Source organism: Sapajus apella, unplaced genomic scaffold (assembly GCF_009761245.1).
Source record: "Sapajus apella isolate SASKATOON/1434 unplaced genomic scaffold, GSC_monkey_1.0 scaffold12, whole genome shotgun sequence".
NCBI lineage: Eukaryota > Metazoa > Chordata > Mammalia > Primates > Cebidae > Sapajus > Sapajus apella.
In genome coordinates, this window is record NW_022436952.1 from 25,227,690 (window position 1) to 25,247,784 (window position 20,095).

Below are 20,095 nucleotides of genomic sequence, written 5' to 3' on the forward strand. Positions count from 1 at the left end.
TCTCCTACTTCAGTCTCCCAAGTAGCTGGGATTACAAGTGTGTGCCACCACACCCAGCTAATTTTTGTATTTTTAGTAGAGATGGGGTTTTGCCATATTGGCCAGGCTGGTCTCAAACTCCTGACCTCAGGTGATCCATCTGATCACTGGGCACTATACATACAGCTTTAAAAATCAATGTTGTTTTACACACTTCATAACATGGTTAAGTCAGCCCGGTGCTCTTTTCGGATTTTGTTTAAAGAGGTGTTTTAGCCAGGCACAGTGGCTCACGCCTCTAATCCCCAGCACTTTGGGAGGCTGAGGCCAGTGGATCACCTGAGGTCTGGAGTTCAAGACCAGCCTGGCCAATGTGGAGAAGCCTCGTCTCTACTAAAAATACAAAATTAGCTGGGCATGGTGGCGCATGACTGTAGTGCCAGCTACTCAGGAGGCTGAGGCAGGAGAATCGCTTGAACCCAGGAGGTAGTGGTTGCAAGAGGTTGCAGTGAGCCGAGATCGCACCATTGCACTCCCGTTTGGGGAAAAAAAGACAAAAAAAAAAAAAAAAAAAAGGAGCTGTTTTAGGAAATATACTCCAGGCTGTGCTTCACATCAAGAAAAATGTAGGGCATACTGATTGACAGCAGCAGGCAGGAATCCAGGAAGTAATGAGAGAAGAGAAGAATGAACTGCGTGTTCACTTTACCAACTATTAAAAACAGTAGCAAACCATCACCTACCAATGATGACAGTGTGCCGTGAATCTGAGCGTTTGGTCAAACCAACGTTATGCATTTGAGGTAAAAAATAGAAAAGCAAACATTGCCATATGTGGGTAAACAGACAGGGCTGGAAAAGCCCACCAGGCCTGGGGTTGCTCCTGCCCCAGGGTGCCTCCGGTTTCTCTCCTCCAGCATGCCAGAGAGTGGGCCTGTGCGGGACTGAGGTTCAAGCTGTCCTGACACAGCCAAGCAGGGAACCTACATTTCTGGTCATTCATCTTCATCTTTTCTTCCTTTGCCCTTCCCCAGGGGCTAGAAAGTTACTTAGGTAGAAGTAAAATCCAAACGTTAATATGAAATACTGTGAATTCATATCCTCTCATGTCTATTCCAGATCTAACCAAATAACTCAGGGTCAAATAGAAGGACCCTGCCTTCCTCTCAGAATCCAGTAAACTCTGTCCCTCAAGCACCCATCTAGGACTGGGCCTTTCAGAATTGTATTTGCCATCACCTCTGCCCTGTGAGCCAGAGCTGAGAGCTGCATGTGAGTGCCAAGGTAGGATACCCTCTTCCAGTTTAAGTTTGCCTGTGCTTTTCAGTATTTGTACCATGAATCTGGGGACTTTTTTAGTTTCTGCGTATGTTATTTTCTTCCCTAATGTAAGGTCTTTTAGGCTGACAGTGCGATGGACTGCATAGTAACTTCTGTGTCCTGCACGTATACCTCCAGATGAGTTCCTGGAAATAATCTGAAGTAACTGGAAAACCACAAAAGGAGAAGGAATGACCAATCCCTGAGGTGCCTAATTAACTTGAGATATTGTTCCTTATTCCTACCTCAACTGATAAGGCAACTGAACTTTGTAACCAACCTTGGCCAACTTCATGACTCCAGACTCTACGACCCCCTCCCAGCTTGCATGAAACCACCCTAAACTGTAACTTCTGTAACTTTCCACTGCCTACCCCAAACCTATAAAACCAACTCCTATCCCACTGCCCTCTGCTGACCCTCTTTTCAGACTTAGCCTGCCCACACCCAAGTGAATAAACAGCCATGTTGCTCACAGAAAGCTTGTTTGGGTGGTCTCTTCATTCAGAGAATGTGTTTTAACACCAAGAGGTTTTCCTTTTCCCATTTAGTGAGCATTAAAATGAAAGTTTTATAAATATGGTTTAATTTTCTTGCCAGCACTCTATTTTTTTCAACTTTTTTTTTTTGAGACAGAGTCTTGCTGTCATCCAGTCTGGAGTGCAGTGGTGCAATCTCAGCTCACTGCAACCTCCACCTCCTGAGTTCAAGTGATTCTCCTGCCTCAGCCACCTGAATAGCTGAGATTACAGGCACCTGCCACCATGCCCAGCTAATTTTTTGTATTTTTTTAGTAGAGACAGTGTCTCACCATGTTGGCCAGGCTGGTCTCTAACTCTTGGCCTCAAGTGATCTGCCTGCCTCAGCCTTCCAAAGTGCTGGGATTACAGGTATGAGCCACTGCACCCAGCCTCAATTTTAACTTTTCTTTTAGACACAGGGCATACATGTGCAGCCTTGTTACATAGGTATATTGCACTTAGGTAGTGAGCATGGCACCATTAGGTAGTTTTTCAGCCCATCCCCACCACCTCCCTGCTTTGGGAGTCTGCAGTGTCTGTTGTTCCCATGTCTGTCCATGTGTGCTCAATGTTCACCTCCTACTTAGGAGAACATGTGGTATCAAGTTTTCTGTTCCTGCATTAATGTGCTTAGGCTTATAGCCTTCAGCTCCATCCATGTTGCTACAAAGGACGTTATTTCATCCTTTTTTAAGGCTGTGTGGTATTCCATGGTGTACATGTACATTTTCTTCATCCAGCCCACCCCTGTTGGGCATCTAGGTTGATTCCATGTCTTTGCTACTGTGAACAGTGCAGTAATGAACACAAAATGCATGTGTCTTGTTGGTATAATGACTTATTTTCCTTTGGGTATATACTCAGTAATGTGATCACTGGTCAAATAATAACTCTGTTTTAAGTTTTTTTTGTTTTTTTTTTTTTTTTAGACAGAGTTTCGCTCGTTACCCAGGCTGGAGCGCAATGGCATGATCTCAGCTCACTGCAACCTCCGCCTCCTTGATTCAAGCAATTCTCCTGCCTCAGTCCCCCGAGTAGCTGGGATTACAGGCGTACACCACCATGCCCAGCTAATTTTTGTATTTTTAGTAGAGACGGGGTTTCACCATGTTGACCAGGATGGTCTCGATCTCTTGACCTTGTGATCCACCTGCCTCGGCCTCCCAAAGTGCTGGGATTACAGGCTTGAGTGTTTTAAGTTTTATAAGAAATCTCTACACTGCTTCCCCAGTGGCTGAACTTACATTCCCACTGACAGCTATTTAAGCATTCCCTTTTCTCTGCAGCCTCGCCAGCATCTGTTATTTTTTGACTTTTTAATAATAGTCATTCTGACAGGTTTGAGATGGTATCTCATTGTGGGATTTTGCATTAAATTGATTTGCATTTCTCTCATGATTAGTAATGAGCATTTTTTCAAATGTTTGTTGGGCGCTTGCATGTCTTCTTTTGTTAAGTGTCTGTTCATGTCATCTGCCCATTTTTTAATGGAGTTGTTTGTTTTTTCCTTGTTGATTTAAGTTCCTAATAGATTCTGGATATTAGACCTTTGTCAAATGCATAGTTTGAGAATATTTTCTCCCATTCTGTAACTTGCCTGTTTACTCCGTTGATAGTCTCTTTTGCTGTGCAGAAACTCTTTAGTTTCATTAGGACCCAGCACTCTAATCTTTTATACATATTTTAAAGCCATAAGAGTGAAAACTACAGCAACAATGTCTGCTGGCTAGAGTAGAATCTGCCAATCTGAATCCTACCAATGCAACCTGTGAGAATTATTTTCCCTTAAAAGAAAAATCTTTCTCCCCATCAACCACATTTTAACTCAAACTTTTTATACAATAACTTGCTCTTATTAAAAGTATGGGTCTTAGCTGGGCATGGTGGCTCACACCTGTAATCCCAGCACTTTGGGAGGCTGAGGCGGATGGATCACCTGAAGTCGGGAGTTCGAGACCAGCCTGATCAACATGGAGAAACCCCGTCTCTACTAAAAATACAAAATTAGCCGGGCGTGGTGGTGCATGCCTGTAATCCCAGCTACCCAGGAGGCTGAGGCAGGAGTATCGCTTGAACCCAGGAGGCAGAGGTTGTAGTGAGCCAAGACCACACCACTGCACTCCAGCCTGAGCAACAAGAGGGAAATTCCATCTCAAAAAAAGAAAGAAAAGTTTGGGTCTTTTCTATTATTAAAGTAACATATACTTGTTTTAGAAAATTTGGAAAATACAGAAATATATTAAAAAACTAAGAATCACCCATAATTCCACTACCAACCAGAGCGCACTGCTCTGAGGTTTTAGCCTTTACTCACTGAATCTCAGCTGCTCCAACTTCCAAAATCTTGTCATAAACCATCTTCCAAAGCATTCATGTCTTTTACCACAGAAATGACGTATAAACACATAACATATAAAAAAAAGTACTTAAACCAAATGTGGTTTCTTTACAAATGATTTCCTACAAAACCTCCATTTTCCAAATTCCTATGAGCCAGAGACTCTGATACAGACTACTGAGCATTTATTAAAATAACAACAAGAGAACAAAGAAGAGGAGAGAGGGTAGGGGGCTCATCTCCAGACTCCCCCCCGGCTCCTCATGCTACCTGGGGCAGGGTGCCCACTTTTCTTCCGTGCGGGAGGTTTTTCAGTCTTGGAGGCTGTAGCAAGGCGACGAGGGACAGCCTGGGAGGGAATCTGAGAGTTGATGGAAGAGTGAGGAAGAAGTCAGCATCAGATCCTCTCAATTCCCCACCCCACTGGGGAAAGGCAAGTGGAGAAGGCCAGATGAGTCCACAGGGAGGAAAGGCCATGCTACAGAATGCAGGGACGGAATGGAGGGGGCAGGCAATGAGAGCACAGCCAGCCAGGGAGTGTGCAGAGGTGAAGGAACTGGTCAGTAAGAGCCCTTTTCTCCCCTGATCCCTGCCTGACTTTCCCTCACCTCTTTCCGGGGGATCTCACCCAAGCGGGAGTCTGTGTTCCTTCTGGGGCCATTATCCCCTCGGCCATCAGTCCTGCCACACAAATCAAAAGTATGAGGATAGGGAGCTCTGTCCCCCTCAATACGGGATTCTGTCTCTTAAGAATAAGAACAAACTTGATAGACCCGGGCATCAAATGAGCGGAGACGTTAGCAGAAACAAAAAATGAGTTATACCAGCTAGTCAAAATTCTAGGATGCTGAGTTTTGAGCTGTAGGGTAAAGAGGAAAAAACGAAGGTAGAGAGACCCAGAGAAAAGATTTTTTTGTTTAGAAGAAAACAGCAATAGAAAGAAGAGAAAAGAAAGGTGTGGGCAGTCAGAGAAGGAGATTTGTGGATCCACATCTCATCCTTCACTTTCCTCCTCAGAAAAGGACAATTCTATTCAGTGTACAATACACCCGCTCTACTCTGCATAATCCAGCTTCCACCCTCCGAATCCTTTCTCCTTCTTCCCAGGCTTGTACCCGCTGTGTTCCAGCCTCTTCAGGTAGAGCAGCAGATCCTCAGCAGGCAGAGCCCCCCAGCCCCGAGCCTGGTAGAGTCGCAACAGTTGAGACACCTCCATCAGCTGCCTTGGAAATGTGAGCCCATCTCCACCTGAGAGATATCAATAATCACAGGACTCATCGTAGGGCCCCTCTCCCCAGCCCTCAGCCCATTTCCTCAGGAATTCAGAAGGGCCTTAAGTGCCTGTACTGGATCCACATGCAAGACTGTCCCTCTTTCTTCCCCTAGTAATCCAGGACCTGCTCACCTCTCTCTGGGGAACCACTGCTGGGGCCACTGCCTTGTGAATGGGAGGAGGGAAGCTCATGGACCCGGAAAAGACTAGATGCCATGGCCAAGGGAACTTTGGTTTTGTGGACAGGGGGTGGAAGACGTGGCACTTGAGGGGCATCCCCCCAAGATGGGACAGTCAGAGGACCTAGCAAAAGGAAAGAGAGCCAAGAATCAGAAAATGGGCAAAGAATCAAGAAAGTCCCACCACCCAGTATTTATAAGCCTTTATCACTTTACCAGCTCCTAGAAATGCATTCTAGATAACCAACTCCCATCTTTCCCAGGCCTCAGCCCCAACTGTCTTCAGAGTTGGAACTCACCAGACTTAGGCGGCAACAGGTCGACAGAAGGGTTCTCATTGTTCTGGGGCACTGTCTCCAGCAACTGTGGGTGAATAAGATAGTCAAGTTCCCCAGGAACTGATAGAGAAAAAGGCCTAGGGATCAGAGAGAAAAAGCTAGAACGATGAGTTAGTCATAAACAGGGAATGAGGCCAGAGTCCTGGATTTCTAGAGCAGAAAAAGGAAAGAAGAAAGGGAAGAAGACAATGAACTAGTCTAGGTAGAATCTCTCTTACCTGGTGCAAGAAATTCTTGAGGCCCTCCAGTTGCGCAGGTGGTAGCCCTTGCTTTACGAGGTTTTCCCCGTCAGGTCCAGGATCTTCCTCAGGGAATGGCCGTTCTGCCCTATGATCCGGATGGAAGGCCCCGAGTGCAGAGAAGGCCCCAGCTGCAAAGGGAAACAGGTGTGGGTGGGTGGAAATGTGTTCAAGGGGGAAGGGGCTCCTCCACAAATCAACTCACCTAATACTCAGAAGAAAGGGGCCTATTAAATGTAGGAGGAACATCACAGCTAGGAGAAGATGAAGATGGAGGTTTAAAGGAACTGGAGAGGGAAGGGTTGGAGGTGACTGGGAGATGGCACAGCTGAATTCTAAGACAGAAATACAGGCAGAAGAAGAAAGCTGTGATACTCAAACTCTAAATATCCTCATTAACTCCCTGAAGAATGGAAATGAGTAACATACATGTTCTGATCTCTTCCCCAGAATATGCTCCCATTCTTTTATTATTATCACATAATTTTAAAGATTTTAATTGTGATACAACTAATCTCTCTCTTTTTTTTTTTTTCTTGAGACAGTCTTGCTGTGTGGCCCAGGCTGGAGTACAATGACACCTTCTTACTTCACTATAGCCCCAAACTCCTCAGCTCAAGCAATCCTTTTGTCTCAGCCTCCCTGAGTAGCTGGAAATTCGAGTGTGTGCCACTACACCCAGCTGATTTTTACATTTTTTGTAGAGATGAGGTCTCACTATATTGGTCAGACTGGTCTGGAACTCCTGGCATCAAGCCATCCTCCCACCTACCTGGGCCTCCCAAAGTGCTAGGATTACAGGTGTGAGCCATTGCACCTGGCCCCATCCCCCATTTTTAATTCAACCTAGGTTGTCATGTTTGTACCACACAGAACACCCTCATCCACTCAAATAACAGCTGACATTAAACTAGGGGTGGACACCACACCCAAGGTCAGCCAATCCAGTCAGATGGCCTCTTTAAACTGGACCTAAAAAACTGAGACACCAATGTCTCTATAAATGTCTAGAGGCTCAGCTAGAGTCAGTGTCACAGCTGGTCAAACCCATGTGTAAAGTGAAGTTATGAGGGGCAAGAACCTTGACTGAGAGAGAATGCTAGTCTAAGAATAGATGTGCAGGAGAGGTGGACCTAGGAGACTACACAGGACCACAGAGAAGGGCCTGCCAGCTGCCTCAGTTCTCAATAGGGCTCCTGTTCCCAACTCCAGTTCTTATTAAGTCCAGCAATGTCACATTTCCATGAGATCTCAATCTCTTTAACTGGACAAACGTGAGCAGATTTCTATTTCTTGCAACGTGTGATCACTGAAGACATCTGGGAAACTAAATGGTCAAGTACCAGACAGAAAGCAAGATATGGAAGAGGGAACTAATTCATGCACAGAAGGGGAACCCCAGTGACTTCTGTCCCCAGCTACCTGTGGATGAAGTGACATCTGGTTTGGGTTCCAGGGGTTGGAAAGAATGCTGGCTCTGAAAAGAGGGGCCCAACAGGAGGCTGAGATCTGAGGATGAACTACAAAGAACAGGAGGCACTCCAGGTAGCTCGTCCCTTGTTTCCCGACTCTGCTGCAATACAGGCTTCAGGGCCACGGCCACAGGAGGCACAGTCCAGACCCTCCTCTCTTCCTTCTCTGGCTCTTGAGGCCCGGGGCTGGAAGGTCTAGCAGGAGGAACCTGACCAGGAGAGAGGCAGAAAGAAGGGTCAAAGCATAGTAGGTTTAAAGAGATAAGTCATGGTACAAACATTTTAATATTATAAATTTCTGGGTGCAGTGGCCCACACCTATAATCCCAACACTTTGGGAGGCTGAGGTGGGAGAATCGTTTGAAGCTAGGAGTTTGAGACCGGCCCTGGCAACACAGAGAGACTCCATCTCTACAAAAATTTTAAAAATTAGCTGGAGGCAGTGTCATGTGCCTGTAGTCCCAGCTACTCAGGAAGCTGAGGAGGATTGCTTGAGCCCAGCCTGGGCAACAGAGTGAGACCTTGTCTCAAATAAATATATAAATAATAAATATTTAAATAAATAAAATTAAAATGTCCTAAGTGTTTCTTCTTTTTCTTTTTTTGAGATGAGGTCTCACTATGTTGCCTAGGCTGGTCTTGAACTCCTGAGCTCAAGTGATCTTTCTGCTTTAGCCTCCCATACAGCTGAGATTACAGACGCACCACCACACCTGGCTAGAATTTCATAATGAAAAGTGGGAATTATCAACATATGAAGGGCTAGGAAGTGAGACTTCCTACTCTACTCTGGGGCAGGACTTGGAAACAATTTTTGGCCCTTTCTCTCGTAATTAATTCAGCCATCCCTCCACAAAACTAGTACCACATATTATTTGTCACCTCTTGGGACTGGGAGACTAGAGTTATGCCAGTAAACTATGGCCATGGAAAAAAGGATTTATTTTGCTGAGGCAGTTATTATTTGGAAAAGTCCACTGATTTTTTCCCCCCAGTGTAGGCCGTGGGAGCTGAACTCAGTACTTCCCTCGGGAGGGAGCTAGATTTCCAAAGAAGGAATCTAGAACACAATTCTTGCTGAGCGTGGTAGTTCATGCCTGGAATCCCAGCACTTTGGGAGTCAGAGGTGGGAGGATCACTTGAGCACAGGAGTTCGAGGCTGCAGTGGGCCATGACTGCCCCTGTACTCTCCAGCCTGAGCAAGAGTGAGACGCTATCTCAAAAATAAAAATAGAACACAACTGAGAAGCTTAGCTCAAGGGGCAATGCCTACTGGTGGGTTGGGTGGCGGGAGAGTGGTGCTGAGCAGCTGAGTGGCCTCATCCCAGTGGGCCTGCAGCATGGCCTGCAGTCGTTCCACCAGCTCCGCCCGCTGCTCCTCCAGCTGTTGGTTCCCACTCTGAAGTTCACGCACTCGTGCTTGCTCGCGGGCCAGTCTGAAGAAAAGAAAGGAGAAGTGACTCAGGGCTTTTAAGGAAGAAGAGACTTAGAGGTTATAAAGAGCTAGAAGGGAATGTCAGACATTCTGAAAGGAAATGGGGCCCATGTAGAGGAGACAGATCGACCAAGAGAGCAGCTCCTTACTGTTCCCAGTTTGGGCTCTGCCCATGGGAAAGGGGCTGGGGCCTGACAGGGCACTCTGGAGACCAGTACCTGAGCTCGTAGTCCTCAGCCACCTGCTGCTGCCGTTCCTCTCGTTCTGCCATTTCCACCTTGAACTGAGCCAGTTGACCGGCCAGCTCCTGCTGGTGCTGTCCACTGAGGTCCTGCAGCTGCTTCCTAAAGGGCACAAGTAGGAAAAGAGGCTTGAGACTGGAGACAGAAGTGACCAACTGAGAAAAAGACATCATGTGTGCATGTGACAGTGACCCAGATAGCCAGTCAGCCAGCCTGGCCATGGCACAGGAAGAGACAAGGACAAAGCTGGGGTTTTAGGTTCCTCAGAAGCAGAGACTTAAATAAAGAAACTTATTTCAGAAGCATTTCTAGGAAATCTTGGCAGCAGAATGGGGGTGAGGAGAAGTGACGCCGGGCTGGGAGGAGGCTCAGTCCCACAGAGTAGCTCTGGAGACAGCGCAGGTCATACATCAGCATGGTCCAGCAAGGGAGTGGACCATCTATCATCCTACACCCATCAGTTCTTGGTTAAGGACTACACCCTACGGTATGAAAATTCCCCGGCACTTCTGGTCCTCCATGAACACACATGAAGGCAGCCCTCCCAAGAGAGACTCAGGTCTTGGCTGATGGGAGTTAGTGCATCCTGGGAGCCACAGTGCCTGACAATGACAAAGAGAGCATGGGCCCGGACAATGATTCAGGACAACCTCCTGCTGTGGCTGGGAGAAGTGACACCCAGTGAGTCCCATGTACCTGTGCTGTTCCCTCAGGGAGGCTGCTTGCCGTAGGCTGCTCTCCTGCGCCTGCGCCAGCCGCTCTGTCACCCGCTGCTCCAGCTGCACAGCCAGCTCCGACTCCATCTGGATCCGCTGGCTTTCATACCGGGCCTGGGAGTGAAGAAGGTGGGATAACAGTCAGCTCAAATCTGTTTGGACTTAGAAGAGGATGGAGGATATAATGCAGACAAAATCCAGTACCAACCTTCCCCCCCATAGGAGATGAGGGACAAGAATTTTGCCTTCATTCTTGTGTGAATGAAGGAGTGAAAGAGGTTCCCTTTCCTTATTAAACCATGAGATATTCACACCTTAAAATACATCAAAGTGAGGAGGGAAAGGAGGGGAGAAAAAATAAAAATAAAAAAGAAGAAAAAAATACATCAAAGTGAAAATGACTTTAGGTGAAAGACATAAATTTCTTAGCTAAAATATATGTTCACTAGAGCAATCAAATTCATTCTATGTGTCTGAGATAACATACCCTGAGTACTGAACCTGAAAGCCAGTAGACATTCAATAAATGTCAGTGCCTCTTCCTCCTTAAGCAGTCAGCCTGTAAGTGTCTCTATTTTCTCACTCACTAAAATCTGATTTCCACGTATAGTACTTTACTGCAAAGAACTCAATTTCTAAATCCAAATAGCGGTTATTTTCTCAGCCCCTGCTTTTAGACAGGGTCTTGCTCTGTTGCTTAGCCTAAAGTGCAGTGGCGTGATCATGGCTCACTGCAGTCTTGACTTCCCAGACTCCAGTAATCCTCCCTCCTCAGCCTTCAGAGTAGCTGGGGCTACAAACTTGTGCCACTACGCCCAGCTCATCTTTTTATTTTTTGTAGAGGCTGGGTCTCATTATGTTGCCCACACTGGTCTCAAACTCTTGGACTCAAGCAATCCTCCCACCTTAGCCTCCCAAAGTGCTGGGATTACAGGCATGAGCCGCCACACCTGGCCCTTTCTTAGTCTTTTTTTTTTTTTTTTTTTGAGACGATCTCGCTCCTGTCATCCAGGCTGGAGTGCAGGGGTATGATCACAGCTCACTGCAGTTGATTCTTCCACCTCAGCCTCCCAAGTAGCTGGGACTACAGGTACACACCACTATACCCAATTAATTTTTTGTATTTTCAGCAGAGTTTAGGTTTTGCCATGTTACGCCCAGGATGGTCTTGAACTCCTGGGCTCAAGCAATCTGGTCACCTCAGCCTCTCAAAGTGCTGGGGTTACTGGCGTGAGCCACCACACCTGGCTGCTTTCTTAGTCTTTATTGAATGTGATCTCATTGTTACAGCTGACACCCTAGGTCAATTTTTTTTTTTTTTTTTTGAGATGGAGTCTCATTCTGTTGCCCAGGCTGGAGTGCAAGGGCACAATCTCAGCTCACTGCAACCTCTGCCTTACGGGTTCAAGCAACTCTCCTGCCTCAGCCTCCTGAGTAGCCGGGACTACAGGTGCATGCCACCACACCCGGCTAATTTTTGTATTTTTAGGAGAGAGGGGGTTTCACCATGTTGGCCAGGCTGGTCTCAAACTCCTGGGCTCAAGTGATCCATCCACCTTGGCGTCCCACAGTGCTGGGATTACAGGTGTTAGCCACCACACCACACCAAAGGAGTGTTTCTCAAATGCTGGCCTCACTGACCAAGTAATTGGGTACTTCCTTAAGTTAACCATTTATGAGGAACATAGCCTCTCAGACTGGCTTGCATCTGGAAAATTCATCAGTTTGTCCTTAACACACATTTTACACATAAAAACAGAGGCCCATAAAGGTCAAAATACCAGCTAGAAGTAGAACTGAGTGCCCTAAGTCCTAATGCAGTACTCTTTCCTCTTCAACGCTGTGTCTCCACCGTGGGCTGGAACACAGCTCTCTCAAATTCTTTCTTCTGTTCTGGAGATCACAAACTACAGCCCAATTCAGCCCTCCATAGCCTGTTTATATAAGTTACACTGGAATACAGCTGTGCCCATTTGTTTATGTACAGTTTTAGCTACTTTTGTGGTATAACAGCAGAGTTGGGTAGTTGCAACTGAGACCATACAACCCACAAAACTAAAAATATTTACTGTCTGGCCCTTTACAGATAAAATTCGCCAACCCCTGCTCTATTCCATGGCAAGAGTCTGACTAGTTTGAATTTAAAATTCAATGTGATAGCTAGATGGAAAGTGTTTTTCAAAGTGTAATTATATCTAACAATTTTCGAGTCCAATTCTGTGCCAGGCCATGCGCTGTTATGGAAGTTTCATAAGTAAATTAAACAATCATTGCCCTCCTTGGTCCCTGACCTACTCAGAGAAATTAAAACAAGTTACTGAAGTAATGAGAATTACAAAGCATACTGTTACCATTGGAATCCAGTCTCCGACAAATGCTTCCATCTGCTCTATCAACCCACTAAGTGTGTGTGTCATCTCTTAAAATAACATTAGGTATTTTTAATAAATTGAAATCCATTTAATCCTGAAAGTAACACTAGATCGGTCTGACATATTGTGAGAAATGGTCGCTCAGTGAGAAATGGCTCTGAGTTTAGGACAGAAAACCACCCATACTACATAGAAACTGTTAATGGAATTAAACCCCAAATACCTGAAATGGGAGTGTCTGCCACAACTCCTGTGAGGTCCCTTGGCCTCAGATCTACTGCTCTCAGAAAAACCCTCCAGAACCCTCTGCCTTCTGACCTGCACCAAGCTCATTTCCAGCTGCAGGGCATCTCTCTCTCTCCGAGCCGTGTCCAGCTCTCCTTCCAACCGCTGCACCTCAGACTGCACCAATGCCAGCTGGTGCTGGGCCTCCCGGGCTGCCTGGGCTTCCCTCTGACCCTTCTCCTACGAAAGACAAATCAAACATAAGTACACACCTCATTTCCTATCTCCTGGTTACCTCTAATCCCCAAGTCATCCTCCCAAGCCCTAAAGCCCAAGCTTCCCCTCTCCTTCTATTTGTCTTATTTCCCCATCACTGCTTCATTTCACTCTTTGGCCTTTCATGTATTCAATACCCCCAGCCCTTCCTGCTGGCCCCACACTCTCAACCCTGTCTTCCACATATGGCTGTCTCCACTCCCGCGTATGTATATCCCCTATTCTAACATTCCATCCCATTCAATTATTTTGCCCTTCATCTAGTCTCTAGTTCCTCAACTCTTCCAACTGCCACTTTTACCTTCTCTCTTTCCAGCTGAGCCTGGCTCTCCACCTGCAGTGCCTGGTAGTGTTCCTTAAGCTGGAGCTCTTGCTGGGCCCAAGTCTGTCGTTCTTCTTCTAGGGCAGCCTGAAGAGCCTCCAATGCTCGATGCTCACTCAGCTGCCCAGCCCGAGCTGCATCCCGCTCTTCCTGCAGGGCACAGCACCGCTGCTGCTCTACCTCTAAGCTCAGGGTCAGAGCTTGCCTTTCCTCTTCCTATAGACTCAGAAGAAAACCAGGATCCTTAGTAGGCCCTTGAGAGTCCAGCAATCTGCCCTCTGACCCTCATACAATGTGCCTGCTGAGAATTATGCCCATTAAAAACACAAATAATTAGGCCAGGCCTAATGGCTCATGCCTGTAATCCCAGCACTTTGGGAGGCCGAGGCAGGTGGATCACCTGAGGTCAGGAGTTCAGAGACTAGCCTGGTCCAACATGCTGAAATCCTGTCTCTACTAAAAATATAAAAATTAGTTGGGCGTGGTGGTGGGTGCCTGTAATCCCAGCTACTTGGGAGGCTGAGGCAGGAAAATTGCTTGAACCTGGGAGGCAGAGGTTGCAGTGAGCCAAGATCGCACCATTGCACTCCAGCCTAGGTGACAGAGCACGACTCCATCTCAAAAATATACAAAAAAAAAAAAAAAAAAACCCACACAATAGTTGACTGGCGCAGTCAGGCGCAGTGGCTTATGCCTATAACCCCAGCACTTTGGGAGGCTGAGGCATGCAAATCATCTGAGGTCAGCTTCCAGTGGAATTAACCCAGTCCAATCTTCTCACCAATGTCTCTCTTTCCCGTTGTTGCAGTCTGGCACTTTCCTGCTCACGATTCAGGGCCTCCATGGCCTCAGAAAGGCTTTGTTCCAGGCGGGTTACTGTCTTTCAGGAAGAAAGGAATACAGGGCAGAGGAACCATGGAAAATCTCTGTGTTTTATATTATAAAGCATTGACAACGTAAACTTGAAACTTCAGAGTTAACTAAATGACTAAGGGGCCAAGCAGAAGACGACATGGTGTGGGAAAAATTAAGAAGACATTGATGATGCAAGTTGGACAGCAGAAACAGTTAAAGGAGAAGAAAGGAGGGATGAGAAGAAATGTCAGGACAGCTATAATAAGATTGAGGTCAATCTTTGAGAACCCTAATTCTAGAGCTATGTCTGCCCCTTTCCATCTAGAGATCTGTGACTCTGGTCCTAATGCCATAGCTCCAGGGCGCTCACCTCCTGCTGCTTGCTTCTGGTGAGCTCTGCCGCCTGGCGTTCCTCTTGAAGTCCCCTGAGAACCTCTGTCCGCTCAGCCTCATGCCGGTTCCAGCCCTCCACCACACGGGCCAGGGTCTCAGGTAGGGCAAGTAAAATGAATTTCAAAGTAACTTTTTTGCTCTCTTTCTACCCACAGGGGCAGGGTCAACATCCATCTTCTCCCAACAGTCAGCAAACCAACCTCTTGCCCAGCTCTCAGCATGCACCAAGAAACATTGGTTGGCCACCCCCTTATTTATTATTCCTTAATGCTCTTCATGGAGAGACCCACCCATATCTTGCTACCCTGGCACCTTGTCCAGTTGTTCAATCATGATATCTTTCTTGCGGTCGGCAGCCACAGCCACGGCTAATTGCTGCTGTAGCTCCAACACTCGGGTCTGCAGGCTCTGAATATGGCGCTCACAATGCTGGGGAAAAGGGTGAGACGTCTGGGTGCTGCCCATCTTTTGTATGACCACAGCACCACACTTTCCAGCTCCTCTTCGGGGGAATGGGCTGGAGCTAAGGAGGCTGGGTCCCAAGAACAGAATAGGTTTGGAGAAAGGGAATCAGGAAAATTCTGAAGCAAGAACCCTGAAGCTTAAGATCTCCAACACGTTTCTCTACCTTTTCAGGAGGTAAGTGCTTAGATTCCAGGCTTCTCCTTTTCCTGGATCTCCTGAGTAAAAATCCCATAAACCTTTTGGCAGAGGTGCAGCAGCCCACACAGCAAAATGTGCAAAGTTACTCCTACTTTCAGAAGCTCACTGGACACAATGAGTAAACATAGCAAGGATAAAGGAGAAAGCCTTTCATTCATGCCCAAGGAATTTAAAATAGAGAAAGAAGGCCTGGAGCAGTGGCTCATGACTGTAATCCCAGCACTTTGGGAGGTGCCAGGAGATCATGTGGTCAGGAGTTTAAGACCAGCCTGGCCAACATGGTAAAACCTGTCTCTAGTAAAAACACGAAAATTAGTCAGGCATGGTGGCGCACACCTGTAATTTCAGCTACTGGGGAGACTGAGGCAGGAGAATCGCTTGAACCCGGGAGGTAGAGGTTGCAGTGAGCTGAGATCACGCCACTGCACTCCAGCCTGGGAGACAGAGCAAGACTCTGTCTCAAAAAAAAAAAAAAAAAAAAGTGGGACCAATAAACCGGGTTGATATTTAAAAAAAAAAAAAAAAAAAAAGAGAGAGAGAGAGAGAGAAAGAGATACTTCCAAAAATGGTAACCAATGATTTTGACTTTTCCTATGCTTTGTCTATTTCTCTGTCCCCTTCAGACGTTAAGGCAGAGGCTTACAGGGCTAAAGCTCAGTATATCATCAGTAGCTATAAATCCTATGCACAAGCTAGCAGAGTTTGTGTCCATTCAACAAACACTTACAGAATGTTTCTGTGTTAGGTATATTTTAGACCTCAGGCAGCCAGTACTAAGACAAGACAACATTCTGACCCTCATGGATTTTAGATTTTAAAGGGAAGAAAAAAATGAGATCTATCAGAGCGATAAGCTATATGAAGGAAATAAGAGGGTGATCTGACCGACTGCTTAGAGGGGAGGTGATGTCATATAAGATGGATGGTCAAAAAAGGCGTCTCCAGAAAAATATTTGAGCAAAGTCCCAGCTTTCAGGCTTTTAACCCTCAGCCCTTTTCAACACTCGGTTTCCCTCTTTCTAATCTATGCTGCTTTCAAAAGGAGGCCTTTGCATCTTACCTTGCGGCGGGTATGCTCTGAATCCAATGCATCTCTCAGCCCCTGACAATCTGGGGGATTGAGTGGAGGCCCTGGCCGAAGGCTGGTATAGCGGGGAAACAGTTCCTCCAGGGCGTGGGCTGAGCTAGATGGAGACAAGTCTTGCAGGGGCCGGGTGCTGAGCAAATCAGGTAGAGAATGTTAGGGCTGGGAAAGCTTTTGGAATCCATTTGTCCAACTGTGATATTTTACAAATAAGGAAACTGAGACCCAGAGAGGGCAAGAGACTTGCCCAAAGTCATAAAGCTATATAACCATAGTTCCATAAATAACACATAGGTTTGTGATTCACTTAAAGGCTTCAGCAGAAACAAGCTAACTCTCCTAAGGGGAAGAATGACTGGAGGTTAAGAGAAAACCGGGTATGAGGCAGCAAATGTCCGTGTTCTTGAAGGAGCAAACAGGGTAGCAGACAGGAGAAAAAGGATGAAAACTGAAAGCTAAGTGATAAACCTGTTGGGTTCTTGAGAGGTACAACAGCAATAACAGGAGAAATAAGGAGCAAAACATTTGGAATTCCAAGTAAGCAAGCAAGCTAAGGGAGAACCCCAAGGAGAACTCACTTGAGCAAGGTGGCTGTGCTATCACTGTCAAAGGAGTCCTCCTCCCGTCTCTCTGAGCCAGTGCCAGGAATGAGGGGATCCCCTGTAGGCAGCCAGAGGGACCCCAAAGCCAGGGTCAGGTAATGACCAAAACAGGGCCACTTGAAGGCCTTCCTTTCCAGTTCCCTCGCTCCTTCACCCCCTCTCCCAAAGAACAGGAGCCTTTTCTCCTGGAATCTCTTGGTCAGAGGTTTTCCTGGGATTACAGGCTCCTCTGTCCACTTTCTCTCACCCCTTAAATCTAGGTTCTCCTTCATAGTTCTACAGAAGGGGTTTACTCACGATAGGCTGTATCACGTGAGGTTTGGAGCATGGTCTGGAGCTGACCCCGAACACTTTCCATCTCAAAGATATGCTTAGAACCATCCTAGAAAAAAGCCACAAGGAAATCAGATGCCATCTGCGTTGTCTGTCTCCTACTTACTGCTGGGGTAGAATTTTTACTCCAGCACTTTGGAAAACAAGAAAAACCAAACAGATCCAATAAGGGATGCCCTAACTGTGAGTCAGAAACTCAAATACTACAGAAGCCAGAAAGACAGTGTAAATAAATAAATCAGGGAGGTGTATGACAAGAGTTGCAGTGATTTTTGCCAATTCAAGAACAAATCTAAGGACTGTGTGGCTTGTGGCAATCATTTTCAGACTCTGGAGATGGAGTCTCGCTCTGTTGCCCTGGCTGGAGTACAGTGGTGCAATCTCGGCTCACTGCAACCTCCACCTTCCGGATTCAGGCAATTCTCTGCCTCAGCCTCCCAAGTATCTGGGATTACAGGCACATGCCATCATGCCCAGCTAATTTTTTGTATTTTTTTTTAGTAGAGATGGGGTTTCACAATCTTGGCCAGGCTTTGGCCTCCCAAAGTGCTGGGATTAAAGCGTGAGCCACTGCACCCAGCCGACTATGACACCTTTTCTATACAATACTAATAACTATCTTCTCTGTAACATGTTGTAATAGACTCTGTCTTGATGTACATGCCAAAGTTTGAACCATACTATCAAAATAGTGTTGGGCTGGAAGGATCTAAGCTGGTATCCTAAGTCCCTACTCCCCTCTTGGGATCAAGAAACCTTACCCAGGCCTGTAATCCCAGCACTTTGGGAGGCCGAGGCGGGTGGATCACGAGGTCAAGAGATCGAGACCATCCTGGTCAACATGGTGAAACCCCGTCTCTACTAAAACTACAAAAAATTAGCTGGGCATGGTGGCGCGTGCCTGTAATCTCAGCTACTCAGGAGGCTGAGGCAGGAGAATTGCCTGAACCCAGGAGGCGGAGGTTGCGGTGAGCCGAGATCACACCACTGCACTCCAGCCTGGGTAACAAGAGCGAAACTCTGTTTCAAAAAAAAAAAAAAAAAAAAGGAACCTTACCCATTCCCAGTGCACAGAGAATAGCTCACCAACCTACCCCATAGGTTTGCTCTATCTACTTGGAGCAGAGATGTCTCTCACAAAAGACACTAGGAAGTTTCATAATTTTCAAATTATGGTGTCCCAGGTCACTCCCTCCCTCATTAGCATGACTGCCTATATAGTTAAAAGGAATATGAAGGGGCTGAGGGCGGTGGCTCATGCTTGTAATCCCAGCACTTTGGGAGGCCAAGGCAGGCAGATCACAAGGTCTGGAGTTCGAGACCAGCCTGATCAATATGGTGAAACATCATCTCTACTAAAAATACACAAATTAGCTGGGCATGGGGGCTCGCACCTTTAGTCCCATCTGCTCAAGAGGCTGAGGCAGGAGAATCACTTGAACTCGGGAGACAGAGATTGCAGTGAGCCTAGATCACACCACTGCACTCCAGCCTGGGCGACAGAGTGAGACTCTGTCTAAAAAAAAAAAAAAAAAAAGAAATCCAACATTAAGAATTCAAATCTCATTAAAGCTTTTTCTTTTTTTTAAACCAACCCCAATCCTAAGCCTCTCTGGTATCTAGTGCTCCAGTGGTCCCCAAGACACACTTCCCTCACCTTTTTCTTTAAGTTGTTTTCCAATCCGACTGACAAGCTTCGACTCAATTCTTGGGCTAAGCCGTCTAACGCCTCACGAGGTGGGGAAGTGGAGGGTAAATACAGCTGGGCTCGGGCTGTGGCCTCCGCCTGCCGGCTGAGGCGCAAAGAAGCATAGAGCTGGGAGGTCACTTCGGAGGACACTTGGTCGAGCCCAGGGGGTTCTGATGAATCACTCAGGAGATCCTCCGCCCCGACGGGTGAACTGGTGCTGGCAGCTGATGTTGCCATGAACACAGGGAAGAGACGACCGGAGATAGCAGAGAGCTGGGAGGTTCTGCTTTAGCAAAGTCCAGGAGGAAAAGTTCACGGAGAAAGATTTGGGAGAAGGGAGGAAGACTCCACGCCAAGGATCCTTGGTGAATTAAGGGTATCGAGGCTTTCTGGTTGGAGGAAAGGTTTCCACCAGCTCCAGGGGCCATGGGACTGGGCCAAAGCATCCCTTTCCCCAGCTCCTGGGAATAGTGTTAAGAGGGTGTGGCGCAGAGGGGGTGCGGACAGACGACCTACTGCGGGACAACGGCACTGCTGAAGCTCCTCTTCCCAACTACGAGTGCTGGAAGCTGCAGATCAACTCCGGCACAGGCTATCCCCGGTCAACTGAGTTCTTAAGTTCTCACACCCAAAACGTCCCAAAGGAAACGGACCCAAATCCCCTAGGGGCCCAATTTCTGTCCCGCTGCCCTATTTGTCCCTCAGCTGGCTCCAATCTCAAGAGAGGCAGGAACCTCACGCTCCCCTACCCCTTCACCCGTTCTACCCAGGGTCAGCTCCCTTGTACTTTCCTTCCGACCCCTCCTAGCAAGAAAGCCATAGCAAGCTTCGCTCCCTAGACTCTCTCCCTCCCGATCACCCCAAAAGAAATCTTGTGAACACTGAGTCACGCCCTCAGTCGTCTTTAAAAACCACGCTGCCCTCAAACCTAGCCTGAGATCCTCTGCCCCGACGACCACCTGGTCCCGACTGCTCTCCACACTTCCAGTTCTCAGCCCCCAATTTGCCAAAGTGGGGAGCAAGCGATTGGCCTCCTCCCCTGGGATCCCCCGTCTCGCACCTCCCTCTAAGCTCAAAACCGTTGGCAGCCTCCCGCCCACCGTCCACGGCCCCGCCTCTCTCGCCCCGATGACGTCACCCGCCCGCGAGACCACGCTTGCAGACGCTCATAACACTTCGGTACCCCGAGAGCCTGGCCGCGCCTGCGCGGCTCCGGTGGCCACAGATT

The 20,095-nt window shown here is 47.3% G+C and overlaps 1 protein-coding gene and 1 long non-coding RNA gene across 6 annotated transcripts; one reads left to right on the forward strand and one right to left on the reverse strand.

Annotated features, from left to right (window-relative positions):
• The first annotated feature begins 740 nt into the window (after positions 1–740).
• LOC116553171 lies at positions 741–1,774 on the forward strand. Its single transcript, XR_004269660.1, has 2 exons — positions 741–1,263; positions 1,373–1,774. It is a non-coding gene; the product is annotated as an uncharacterized LOC116553171 (long non-coding RNA).
• A 2,261-nt stretch (positions 1,775–4,035) lies between these two features.
• On the reverse strand, positions 4,036–20,049 carry CNTROB (centrobin, centriole duplication and spindle assembly protein). Of its 5 annotated transcripts, none has more exons than XM_032280389.1 (19): positions 18,835–19,970; positions 17,142–17,226; positions 16,821–16,902; positions 16,219–16,375; positions 14,808–14,924; positions 14,473–14,589; positions 14,029–14,127; positions 13,227–13,463; positions 12,743–12,889; positions 10,033–10,166; positions 9,313–9,438; positions 8,933–9,095; positions 7,610–7,868; positions 6,167–6,318; positions 5,910–5,973; positions 5,564–5,734; positions 5,274–5,406; positions 4,787–4,839; positions 4,232–4,519 (listed from the first exon to the last, which is right to left on the reverse strand). In XM_032280389.1, exons 1-19 carry the CDS (start codon positions 19,102–19,104, stop codon positions 4,470–4,472), a joined length of 2,616 nt encoding a protein of 871 aa, XP_032136280.1. In that variant the 5' UTR covers positions 19,105–19,970; the 3' UTR covers positions 4,232–4,469. The 5 variants fall into 5 exon arrangements, with proteins under 5 accessions (XP_032136281.1, XP_032136280.1, XP_032136282.1 ...); XM_032280391.1 differs by having other exon boundaries at positions 4,767–4,839; positions 14,808–15,027; positions 18,835–19,286; XM_032280388.1 differs by having other exon boundaries at positions 4,293–4,519; positions 4,767–4,839; positions 18,835–20,049.
• Between the last annotated feature and the right edge of the window lie 46 nt (positions 20,050–20,095).